Source organism: Lissotriton helveticus, chromosome 1_2, assembly GCF_964261635.1.
Source record: "Lissotriton helveticus chromosome 1_2, aLisHel1.1, whole genome shotgun sequence".
NCBI lineage: Eukaryota > Metazoa > Chordata > Amphibia > Caudata > Salamandridae > Lissotriton > Lissotriton helveticus.
The window spans coordinates 420171461-420184610 of record NC_136058.1 but is presented as its reverse complement, the minus strand read 5'-3'; the positions used below and the strand labels follow the sequence as shown (position 1 = coordinate 420184610).

General features: G+C 43.6%; 1 protein-coding gene and 1 long non-coding RNA gene across 2 annotated transcripts in view; both read right to left on the bottom strand.

Annotated features, from left to right (window-relative positions):
• The window catches only part of LOC144807318 (uncharacterized), a 473908-nt gene that overhangs the window by 38033 nt on the left and 422725 nt on the right, over nt 1-13150 (bottom strand). The window lies entirely within an intron of this gene.
• LOC144807991 (uncharacterized) overlaps nt 1250-13150 on the bottom strand; it is a 71998-nt gene continuing 60097 nt past the window's right edge. Inside the window, exon 3 of the mRNA XM_078673565.1 lies at nt 1250-5547. Within this exon, the coding sequence (XP_078529691.1) occupies nt 2825-4831 (2007 nt within the window). The 5' untranslated portion in view covers nt 4832-5547 and the 3' untranslated portion in view covers nt 1250-2824. The remainder of the gene's footprint in view (nt 5548-13150) is intronic.

Here is a 13150-nt window from a genome sequence, read left to right as displayed (position 1 = left end):
AACTTCTGGAGATGTCAACAAGAAGGGAGGGGCAGTGACATCTTGCATGATGTACGAGCTATGTTTTCACCTAGTTACTACTTAAGGGTGATCTTCAGTGATCTGCGTACAGTGCACAATATCCACAAACCTTATAAGCTGTGCGCATCAGCGGAACTGCGTGAAACTTCACCAATTAAAATTTAGGCCAATGTGCACAATGCCAGAAACTATATTTGCTGTCAACATCAGTAGAACGATCAGCCTGATTACTGATGGCACATATTTATACAGGGAGGAGTCACTTTAGTTTGGTGCTCAATTCCATGTGTAGATGTGGGTCTGGGGGTGCCTGATAACTGAAAGGCACACATTTGTTTACATACAATTTCATATATGTCTGATTTATTATTCCTATTACAGCGCCTTCTACCTTGAGAAGGCCCATCCTAGACCAGTGTGTGGACAAAACCCATGCCGACAAATCGAGGACAAAGGGATTGGAACATGGTCTAGGAACACTTGCAACAAATCCTACATCAAACCTCACATTTAACTGATGGAGAGCTATGAGCGACCTGAAGCGTAATACTGAGAAAAAGTAACCTGGAGAATTGCTGCAAATTAAAGTAAATTAAAAAAAACGAATAAAGAACTACATAACCACAGCTGTGGGACCTGGTAGCCGATTGTTTCTCAATAAAGCCCTAGTTTGTGATTACCTTACAGTGCTCACATTATCATCCGCGCTAGAAGAGATGGGAGCCTGGGGTGTCTGGTCACAGAAGCTCATTTACATACAAAGGGGGTGACAGCCTGTTCACAACGCACAGCACAACTTGCTTACGTAAAGTGCTAGTACACCGAACAGGGTAAAGTCTTGTGTCGCTTTTTTTCATTTTCTTTAATATATCCTGCACCACGCTCTCTTCTTCTCTTTCTCTCATTTCAATTCATCATAAATTACTCAATTTCACTATTGCTTTATCAGCACGGCACAAGTCGGGGGGTAGCCACAGTTTAAGGGGTCCCCCCACTATTATCTAGAAACGGGACTCAGTTCCACCTAGATCCTTAGTCTGCAACTGGTAATTGTTACTTTGTGCCCCTGCACTGCAGACACAGGCCTCTGAGTGTTTGTTTGTGTGAGTGGCGCAAGAGAGAGACAGAGAACTTGACAAAATTAGCCCTTCTATTGCTTAATACATTGTAAATGTGAAACACTTTGGGGCTTAGGGGCTGGATAAGGAATAACGTCAGGAAACAAGCGCAAATTAAAAGCAAATTTTATTTATTCACTGAAAACTGTTTAAAAATTTAATTTCCAAGTTCCACATATCTGTTTAAAAATATTTACACTTTCAGTCATTTCCGAGTTTAGTTACAAACTAAAAGTGGGAAAAACACATGATGTATAAAAACTGAAACCAAAAACTTACTTTTACATTATTTTATGTTTCTTATCTTTTGTTTTTAAAACAGGCGGTCAACCTTTCACGTGAACATTATTATAAGGGCCTGATATCACTTCTTGTGATGTCACTACATGTGACGTCTCTGTGATTTGCATATGATAATGGGCTCCTTCACTATTTTCCTTACTTGTGCCCTGTTTATTGGCATGACATGGGTCTATAGGTGTTAAAAATAAACATATAAATTCACAGGTGTTCAGCCCGTTTCTCTGGTGATGTCACACTTTGGCATGTATTCGGCTGCTTCTTCTATTTTTAGGTGAGTACAAATAACGTGCTGTTCCCCCTCCTTCCATTTCTCTCTTTTTCTCCCCCTTTCTTTGTCTCTCTCGCTCTCTTTATCTCTCCCCCTCTCTATCTCCCACACCCTCCTGTTAGCTTTAGCTTCATGAATGTCACTGCCACTTCTGGCATTCATATGACAAATCCTTCAGAACATTTGAGAACAAGGAACAATCAGTGTGGAAGACGAGTTGCTGGGAGTGCAACTGATTGTCCTGAGACATATATGCTTTTGATGTGGGATTTCGCTATTTCACCACATCGCCAAGTCGGAGAGGCACTTAGTAATAAGGCGCGAGGCACGACCGATAACAGTGTGTAAAAGATGCACCAAACGTTACTTAAAAACAAGGTATGTGCTCTTTTATATCTCAAAATAGGTTATTTCTTGAACACCTGTGCTTCGCTTTAGTTCATTACATATACTGCAGTAGCATTTGTTAATAGTAATACATGCATTTTACCAATGAAGCTTCCATCTCCAGAGCCCTGACAACATGTCCACTCTGGGTGTGTTGGGTTTATAGGTTTTATCACTAATCCGACAAGTTAGCTGAAAATACCGCTGTTAGTCCCAGTATTGTTCAGTGTTGCTTTTACAGGTAGTGTGGTCAGGTGCGATTGAATTTTTTTCTTTGTATCTCTTCTTCACCAAATAAAAATCAACAATGTTTCTTTTAATCCACATTGTGCTTGTCTCCCACTGTGTATCCTGGTACATCATGTCACTTTGCTATGTGTACGGAAGTGAACAATCACTGGAAACAAACACTTTTATAATTCTGCAAATACTGTTATCTGGTTTTCTTCTTTACTGCTATTCAGGTCTTCTATCATTGGTATTTCAATGTCATACATAATTTGAATTTGATCTTTTTCCGTAATTCATTCCTCTCACAATAACTGCACTGTTCTGCTCTTGTCTATGTCCTTAGATGGGTCAATATTATTTTTGATGTTCTTAAATTCTTTCCAGAATCTCTGCATCTCTAGGATTATTGCCATGTGAGTTAAATGAAGGAGTGTATTCACTGAGGGCAGTGTGGGATCGAAAATTGACTAAAGCCCTTCTCACTTTCAGTGCCCTTCTATGTTTTCCCCCTGTGTGTTCGCTGATGACTTTGTAGCTCTGATCGTCGACTAAAGCTCTTCCCACAGTCATTGCACTCGAGTGGCTTTTCCCCTGTGTGCATTTGTTGATGTTTTCGTAGGGTTGATAACTGACTAAATCTCTTCAAACATTCACAGCAATCATATAGTTTTTCCCCTGTGTGTGTTCGCTGATGTCTTTGTAGGTGTGATAACTGACTAAAGCACTTTGCACATTCACTGCACTTGAATGGTTTTTCCCCTGTGTGTGTTCGCTGATGGCTTTGAAGGTATGATAACCAACTAAAGCACTTTGCACATTCACTGCACTTGAATGGTTTTTTCCCTGTGTGTGTTCGCTGATGGCTTTGAAGGTGTGATAACCAACTAAAGCACTTTGCACATTCACTGCACTTGAATGGTTTTTCCCCTGTGTGTGTTCGCTGATGTCTTTGAAGATGTGATAACCGATTAAAGCACTTTGGACATTCACTGCACTTGAATGGTTTTCCCCCTGTGTGTGTTCGATTATGACGTTGAAGGCTTGATAACTGACTAAAGCACTTTGCACATTCACTGCACTTGAATGGTTTTTCCCCTGTGTGTGTTCGATTATGACGTTGAAGGTGTGATAACTGACTAAAGCACTTTGCACATTCACTGCACTTGAATGGTTTTTCTCCTGTGTGAGTTCGCTGATGATCCTTTAATGCTGTAGAGAAGCGAAAACTACTGTCACATTCAGTACAATTATAGGGTTTTTCCCCTGTGTGTATTCGCTGATGTCTTTGTAGTCCTGATAATTGACTAAAGCTCTCCCCACATTCACTGCACTTGAATGGTTTTTCTCCTGTGTGAGTTCGCTGATGATCCTTTAATGCTGTAGAGAATCGAAAACTACTGTCACATTCACTACAATGATAGGGTTTTTCCCCTGTGTGTGTTCGCTGATGTCTTTGAAGGTTTGATAACCAACTTAAGCTCTTCCCACATTCACTGCACTTGAATGGTTTTTCCCCTGTGTGTGTTTGCTGATGACTTTGGAGGTTTGATAACTTACTAAAGCACTTTGCACATTTACTGCACTTGAATGGTTTTTCCCCTCGGTGTATTCGCTGATGTGTTTGAAGGCTTGATAACTGATTAAAGCACTTAGCACATTCACTGCACTTGAATGGCTTTTCCCCTGTGTGTGTTCGCTGGTGTCTTTGTAGTTCTGATAACCTACTAAAGCTCTTGACACATTCACTGCACTTGAATGGTTTTTGTCCTGTGTGTGTTCGCTGATGATCCTTTAATGCTGTAGAGCAGCGAAAACTACTGTCACATTCACTACAATGATAGGGTTTTTCCCCTGTGTGTGTTCGCTGATGTCTTTGAAGGTTTGATAACCAACTAAAGCTCTTCCCACATTCACTGCACTTGAATGGTTTTTCCCCTGTGTGTGTTCGCTGATGTCTTTGAAGGTGTGATAACTGACTAAAGCACTTCCCACATTCACTGCACTTGAATGGGTTTTCCCCTGTGTGTGTTCGCTGGTGTCTTTGTAGTTCTGATAACCTACTAAAGCACTTCCCACATTCACTGCACTTGAATGGTTTTTCCCCTGTGTGTGTTCGCTGATGACTTTGAAGGTTTGATAACCAATTAAAGCTCTTCCCACATTCACTGCACTTGAATGGTTTTTCCCCTGTGTGTGTTCGCTGATGACTTTGTAGCACTGATAATCGACTAAAGGTCTTCCCACATTCATTGCACTTGAATGGCTTTTCCCCTGTGTGTGTTCGCTGATGACTTTGGAGGTTTGATAACCTACTAAACCTCTTGACACATTCACTGCACTTGAATGGTTTTTGTCCCGTGTACGTGTGCTGATGAAGCTTGCGTAGTGATGTCAAACTAAAGCTCTCGCTGCATGTGTATGATTCTTCCTTCTTGGTTAGTGTCTGTGGGTCGGGTATATATTTGTCTAAATCCCATGATTGCATTTCCTGATGGGCCGACATGGCTTATAAAGCACTTGTGTTTTTCTCACACACTTTAAATGTGTGCTGTATTTTCCATGTTTGTTCTGTTTTAACAATAAAATGCGATAGCCACCAAATATTTGCCACACTCCTAATACGTAGAAGGTGTCTTTGTAGGTAATTGTGCCTTTAGATTGGATTATGGCTATGCACGCTTGAGGGTAAAGATGTATCTTCCTTCTGACCGGTGCAAATAGGGACAGTCTGTTGTATTGTAGATAGAAGAACTCCTCTTTCCTTTACCCGACAGTTGTCTGGCTCCGCTCTGTTGTGCTCTTCTCTGGTTACTGTGGTTTGTCCAGAAAGAGTTTACAATTCTCCTAGAGCACGGAATGATGGCTTGTCATCACTTTATTAAATAGAGCACTGCGGTAATCACATCATACCGATCCCAGGATCAAAGCTGGTGTTGGACACTTGTTTATACAGGAGGCGGTTTGTTATTGTTGTTGCCTTTATTTTCCAACGGTCATTTCTCCGTCTTGTGGCGTGAAGGTGCACAGCTTAGACTCTTACAATCACTGAACTGCCCTTGATGCTTCATCCGGGATCTGTCAGTTTGTGTGCAGGTTCCCCTGTCGCCGACTGCGCTGATGACTTCCTGAGTACCGTAGCTCATTTATTCTGCTATTATTGAAGATTTACAGCATTCGCTTCATTATTGATGGTCATTTCACACATTCAAGGCTTGTTTTCTGTTGGATGTAAAGATATTTAAAATTACTAAATTGAAACATAATGGAATGAGAATTCACAATGTTTAACTGTTTGTAAACGACACTCCACACAATGCAGCGCAGCCCTCCCCCTGCGAGGCTACGCTGCGTGGCGCGACAGGAAGGGAACAGGCAGGGGCGTAGCTAGAGCTTGTGGCGCCCGGGGCCCGGGGGGGGGAAGGACGGTGAGCACTTGAAAGATGTCCGAGAGACACGTAGTATTGCTGCTAATAGTTACCTCGATCATGCAAGTTACATGCACATACATGTATGGCAAACATAGCAAACGAAGTTGGATCTACAAGCATTTCATGAATTCTCTGGTCTCTCATCAGCAGGCTCCGTTTTTGAGTTTGAAAAAATATTGGCAGCCAAAGCTGGAATCTGGTCAGTTTTGCTTTAACCGAAAATCTCACACTACTCTGTTGCACCCCAATTTTAACATGTGTCTTTTCAAATATTGTCAGTGTGTTGCAACTATTACGCTTCTGATTACTTTAATTAAACATGTCTAAGTGTTTAATCCCTATTGCACAGCGCAACTGAAATTCTTACATTGTTAATTTTATTTAATCGACAACTCCCAATTTTAGTTTGTATAGATTGTTAATGTATTAAGAGGAAAGTATACAGGAAACGTCATATTTTGGAGTAAACTATTAAATGCGACAAAACAATCTGCTTTTCTAGTTTGTCTATATCCGTGTTTGGAACAAGTTCAAGCACGTAATAGTTCTTCAGATGACCCAAATTACCTGATGGCACTTGAACATATCCTTTAAGAAAGTGCACGCTTTTGTCTTGCTGGATAAACTTGGTGTGTCAGACAATGAAGGTTGATAATGTAAGTGCCGTTCAGTGCTGCTTACGTCACGTATTGTGACTCGGCAGGGTTCTTATTGCTGATCTTTTGCTCTGTTTAACCCCTTAACCTGCCGACCATCCAAATCCCTGTGGGGAACCCCCTTCTGTTTCTCTGCTTACGTCATCGTCCTGAAAAGAATGAAATTACTGCATAAGCGCTACCTCATTACCACAGGGTTATTTTCCACATACATTTAATGCCACTTTTTATCTTGCTACCAATATTTTTTTGCATGCATGATGTCAGTTGCACCACCTGTTACTGTCACCGACTTAGTCGACTAAATCACTCACTTACTTTTACAGTTCTTGGAGGACTCTCTCTCTGCTGCAGCCCAGTTCTTCCAGGCTGCGCCTGCTGATGTGGGCCCCTCGTCCTGGGCGGCCCTCAGGCGCCACGCTGGCCTGGCTGGCCTGGCTGGCCACCCTGTTAACTTAGCCCGCCAGCTGCCTGCAGTATCTGTTTTGCGCCATGAGAATCGCCGGATGATTGCATCGTGTCGGGAGGCTGTGCCATTGAGAGAGAGACTCACTTGAGTCTCGTGCAGCACATAGCCTCAGATTCCCCCGCTGCCGCTTGCCTACTTCCTCTCTCTCCCTCCAGACGTCACGTGACCTCAGACGCACTCTACCCCAGCACGGCCGTGGCACTGGAGGCCCGTTGCGGCCGCCTTAATAATTTATGGGACACTGTGTTCCTTCTTTAGTTCCAGTGAATCGTTCCCAAGAATTCCAAATACATTTTAAAGGCCGCCTCAGCGCAACGGGCCTCCAGTGCCGCGGGACGGCTGCCGCCTCAAAAATGGTGTCGCCTGGGGCGGAGCGCCCCCCTCACCCCCCCTAGCTACGCGAGTGGGAACAGGAGAGCACCATATTTTCAGAGATATGGCTCTCTCCTTTACTTTCCCTTGCACCGGCACTGATTACAGAGGGCCTGCGCCATGCACACACCTTAGCACCAGAGCACTAGTGTGTGTGTGTCTGTGAGTGCAGCATGGGTTTTGTACAGGTTGGACACCCTTCCTGTACAAAATACTACACGACACGAGGGAAAGCTTTTACCATTTTGTATACGTGTTGCACAGTGCAGCACACATGCAAAGTCAGAAAAGGAAGAAGAAATGAAAGCATTTCTCCTTCCTTGCACCTAGTTTTCTGGTTGCACGGGAACGCCCATGCACCAACCTTGGCAGACCCCCATGGCACAAAGTAATGCCAAACAATGCTATGTCACATTACTTTAACGTTATTTCCAGCGCTAAACAAGTTTAGCGCTGGAAAGTAAATTAGGAAAAAAGATTTTGCGCCATTTTGTGCCTCTTTTGTGACATAAACACAGTGCAAAATCTTAGTAAATCTCCCCCTTCTTCTTTATCACTTTTGAAACTTAGCAAGGAATATTTCATCATACACAGATATTTAACTAAAATTTCATTTGATCACGTGACATCTTATTAATGTCTGAAAAGGAGGTGATTTACCAATGTTTACAGAGTAACTGAGCAAAGTAACTCACGGGGCACCCAAGTGCTAGAGGCATAGCTTAAGATAGACGCATATGGTCAAGATTTCATTTAAACAACAGTAGATTTTAGAAAAAGAGATGGATCAGGCTGGGCTGTAAAATTTCCAGTAACTCTTTTTACGAAGTATACAACAAAAGTAACTCCATTTACACACTTTTTCTCATTCTTTCCTATTCACTTAAGATCATCTCAAATACCAACTCCTGTCTTTACTCGCTGTTCATAAGTCACCTTTGACACTTTCAACAGCTCCTTGGTTCAAGCATTTCTGGTTTCTTCTAACCTGGAAGATTGGAACATTATTGTGAGTTGAGGGGGTTTCCTATCGCCATAACATCTGTCTATCTCCCTGAAACTAGTGCCGCTTACAGAGCCTGGTTCTGGCCCTGGAAGACAACTTTAAAAAGCAAGTCTTTAGTTCTTCCTAAAGTAGATAAAGTCTGTAAGATGCAGCTCCTTCCGGGGCTTTTGTGTAAAACAGAGCGAGGGGTTCAATGTAAGGCCCGTCCTTTACATTATAAGCGCAGATAAGGCAAACAAACGTTGATTCATATAATTTAATATTCAACAATATCAGTCATTTAGCACTTATAGAGAATCCATCACAACCAATAATTTACCTTACGTATCCCCGCATCAGATGTGTGCATATTACTCTTTTTTCCCCCTTTTCCAACATTACATGGCATCTGGCATGATGTTGTCCGTTTGGGGCCATGGATGCCACTTTGTGAATGGATGGGCCTTTGGAAGATCGGAAGGAGGTGTCAGTTATCCACCGGTGATGCAGCATTTCTACCTTTCCATATTTGCCATCTTCTAGTTTATCTCATTTCCTGTCCTTCGGCCCCCCTACTGCCCTGTGGCTGCCCACTCACTCTGTGGGGTTCATCAGAAGTCTGATAATGACCTGATAGTCACAAGGCCATGGATCTCACTTCTTCTACAACACTTATTGCAGACATAGGGCCTAGTTAGGAGTTTGTCCAACAGATTATTGCCTGAAAACTAGGGGTGGTAGAAGAATTCCGCTCTGCCGGGGGAGCTTGCGAAGTTTTGCCGACAGGTGCCGAGTTCCAAAAAACTCCACAAAGTGATGCAGAACTGAGTTTTTTTCACAAGCGGTTCACCAACGGTAAGGTGGCGAGCGCTTGTGAGAATATATTATGCGCAAGACCTCCTCCTGGTGAGACTTCTAATTTAGGGCGGTCGCGACCACTTGAGTGTAGAAATCTGCCATTCTCGTTGATGAAGCTGCCACTCAACTAGAATGTCAATTCGAGCGGCAGAAAGCAGCAGCGCCCTCTGGTGTGACGCGTAGTGCCGTTCATGCTGATTTTACAATGCAGGACAAACTCCTGGCACGAAAGATCAGTGAGAAGAGCGCAATTTAACAAACTCTGCCACTTGTGGAAGTCCGCAGAGTGTGAAGTTTCGTGGAGTTCTGCAGAGTAAAACTCTGTGAACTATTCCAAGGCCTAATCAAAACGTGACATATATCCTGTCTGCTTTATTATGATTGCCACAGGATGTAATGCATTTTTAATGGGACGGGCAGGATACCTGTCACATTTGTGATGGAATAAACCATCCCCTGAAATCTAAATCAGGCCTTTGATGTACATTGTGTCCAGTGTGGCTAGCTGGGCTTGAAGGGTCTAGTGGTTTGTGGATCTCTCACTGCTTTGAGGTCACCGCCAGGAAGAACTTCTATCAGCTGCGCCTTGTGCAGATCTTCCTTCCAGGCAGAACTTCTGTCAGCTGCGCCTTATGCAGATCTTCCTTCCAGGCAGGACTTCTGTCAGCTGTGCCTTGTGTGGATCTTCCTTCCAGGGTGGACTTATGTCAGCTGTGCCTTGTACAGATCTTCCTTCCAGGGTGGACTTCTGTCAGCTGTGCCTTGTACAGATCTTCCTTCCAGGGTGGGCTTCTGCCAGCTGTGCCTTGTGCATATCTTCCTTCCAGAGTGGACTTCTGCCAGCTGTGCCTTGTGCAGATCTTCCTTCCAGGCAGGACTTCTGTCAGCTGTGCCTTGTACAGATCTTCCTTCCAGGGTGGACTTCTGCCAGCTGTGCCTTGTGTAGATCTTCCTTCCAGGCAGGACTTCTGTCAGCTGTGCCTTGTACAGATCTTCCTTCCAGAGTGGACTTCTGCCAGCTGTGCCTTGTGCAGATCTTCCTTCCAGGGTGGACTTCTGTCAGCTGTGCCTTGTACAGATCTTCCTTCCAGGGTGGACTTCTGCCAGCTGTGCCTTGTGTAGATCTTCCTGCCAGGCTGGACTACTGTCAGCTGTGCCTTGTGCAGATCTTCCTTCCAGGCAGGGGCTTTCTGTCAGCTGTGCCTTGCGTAGATCTGCTTTCCAGACAAGGGCTTCTTTCCTCAATGATCAGTTCAAAGGTTGGGAGAGGTAGAACTGTTCTAGGTCATCTTCTTTATTGCAGTTCTACTGGTCATGCCACAGAGCTCAAGCTCTGAGATGAAGGAGAGTCTGGATTTTATGAACTCCGTAGAGCATTGAGACAGTCCTACTGCATACAGCACACACTACAAGACTCCAGAAGTCAACACTACAAGTGCTGCTCCAAGGTTTAATTCAACCACTGTATCTGAACATCCCATGCAGGAAGCTTTTCAAAACTAGAGGTACCTGGGATTTCTCTCAGTGGCGGCTGGTGACATTTGAAAGTGGTGTGGCATAAAACAATTGTTGTACTTCACTGTGGCGAGCGAGCGAGACTGAACCACCTACGGAGGGTGCAAATGGTGCATTTTCAAGCAAATTTGAGAGTGTAATCCCACTATTCGGACTCCTACCTCATATTCGTCATTCCTACTGACGCCCTGCACCAAAACACGGACAGACCACACCTACCCTAAATTAAGATAAGGCCTTCCACTACTACCACACGCTACACAGAGACAGATCCCACATACTACATCACAACAAGTGATACCCGTAGAGTCCATGCTCAATGGCTTCCAGCGTGCATAGACAAGCATGGGGGCAAATTCAAAGACAGAGCCATATCGAACAGAAGAAAATATTTTAAAAACATGATTTTAAAAAAACGAGGCCTGCTAGTTCCCGTTCACTCAGCTTTTAGATGAGCCTCGGTGTGAGAAAACAAAATCCTAGCCAATGAATGAAAAGTTTTTCTGATGAATTGGTGTTATTCCCGACGTCATTGCGAGGCAGTTGAATACATCTACCACTAGAAATAAGTTAATAATTAATGAACTAAGAACTGCTTAAACAATTGCAGACAAAGGTTGTTTCTGGTATGGTAACGCCTGTCACAATGCAGCCCCGATTTAAAAAAATTAACTCTTCACAGTTTGTACAACACAATAGCAGATGAAAATGATTTAATAAAACAAACACTTATGATTATTATGTACGTACGCAGCCTGTGGTGTGATTCTTTAACACGCAGCCAGCTCCGATAGTAGTCTGTTGAAAGAAGGGCAAATGCCAAGAGTAATGAGGTAGCTAGGTTAAAAAAAACAACTAAGGGCCAGATGTAGGTAGCCTAATACCGGTCGGTAATGGCCGAAATTACAGAATTTCGTCCGTTACCGACCGGTATTAGGCTTTTCAGATGTAGGGGCCTAATTTAAGAATTCGATAATTTACCGAATCGGTAATTTAAGGAATCTGTAAATTACCGAATTCTTAAATACCGATTCGGTAAATTACCGAGACCTTAATGTAGGGAGCACTCAAATGAGTACTTTTCCCATTTTAGGATTTGTTATTTACCACCAACTACAAGTTGGTGGTAAATATCAAAAACCCCAAAAGAAGCAATTTTTTTCAAATTATTACAGTGCCATGTGGCAGACATACATGCCCTTAGGGCATGTAGGTGTGCCACATATGCACCCATACACTATTTAGGGGTGCAACAGGGTGTCAAAGTGACACCCTGCCACCCTTCAATGTGTTCCCCCTTTTACCGAATCGGTATTATATTTACCAAATCTTACCGATCCGGTAATACTTACCGAATGAATACCTACATCCCATTTACCGATTCTAAAATACCGAATCTGTAAAATTCGGTATTTTAGAATCAGTAAATCTGGATTACCTACATCTGGCCCTAAGTCTTGAACTGACCCACCCACTGGCACTTTGCACGAGATGGGGAGTGAAAAACTGCTTTCGTACATTCCCTGCTGCGACTACACCTAAAAACAGCCAAGATAAAAGTGGCCTGACCCCATGGTTATGTGTCCCTCTTCGGGAAGCCCCGCAGAGGACTTCTGGTGCCTCTGCAGCCTCTGTGAATGAGAGTTTAGCCACACAGCTTGTTAGCAGGAAAAGAATAATAAAGTTCACTATCGTAAAGATTAAGGACGGAGCCACACATAACAGGCAGTGAGAGTGTGACATGCCTCCTGCTTGTCTGGCATCTGGTCGACGACACTGCAGGGAAGACAATCCGTGGTTCACAGATACGGCCCTGGCAGGGTGGACTGGAGGACGGGTCATTTAGATCGTTTTCCCAAGCAGGGGAGGCTATTAAGATATTATCAACATAAAACACGGCAGCATCTTTGAAACGGCAGATAATATATTGTGTCGGGAGAGATGCCGATTTCCAAGCAGGAACACAAGCAGCTCGGCGGGAAGCAGAAAACAGGCAGAGAGTTCTTGCAGGCCAGGCCAGGCACTTCAGCGCTCAACCCTCCAATGACTCCTGAAAAGCCTGTCATCAGAATGGAATAGTGTTCACAGGACACAACAGATCAGTAAATATGCACATGCTATGTATATTGTCTTCAAGTTTGATTTGTTTTGCTCTGTTTTACAGTGCAGAGACTGCGGGATTTAGGATGCTAACGGTAATCCACAGTTGAGAGCTTAGTAAAGAACGTTGTTGATGCAGATAACTGCACTAGACGTTGATACAACCGTATCGTCTACCCTGGGTGGGCGGCTTTATGTGCACCGTGTTTGAGTCTCACAGACTATCTTTATTAACCAATACTCCACTTGGGAAAACGCCATCTTCTTTTTATTCCAGTGTCTTTTTCAGCTCAACTGTTACGTGGCTATGCGGTTATGAAAGTTCCTGAATAGTTAGCAAAGACACAAGCCCAGGGATGTAACAAAGGCACCCACATCACCCGCAGCCCCCTCAGTACTGTACTCACGCCGGAGAGCTCCGGATTAAACCTAAAGGGGT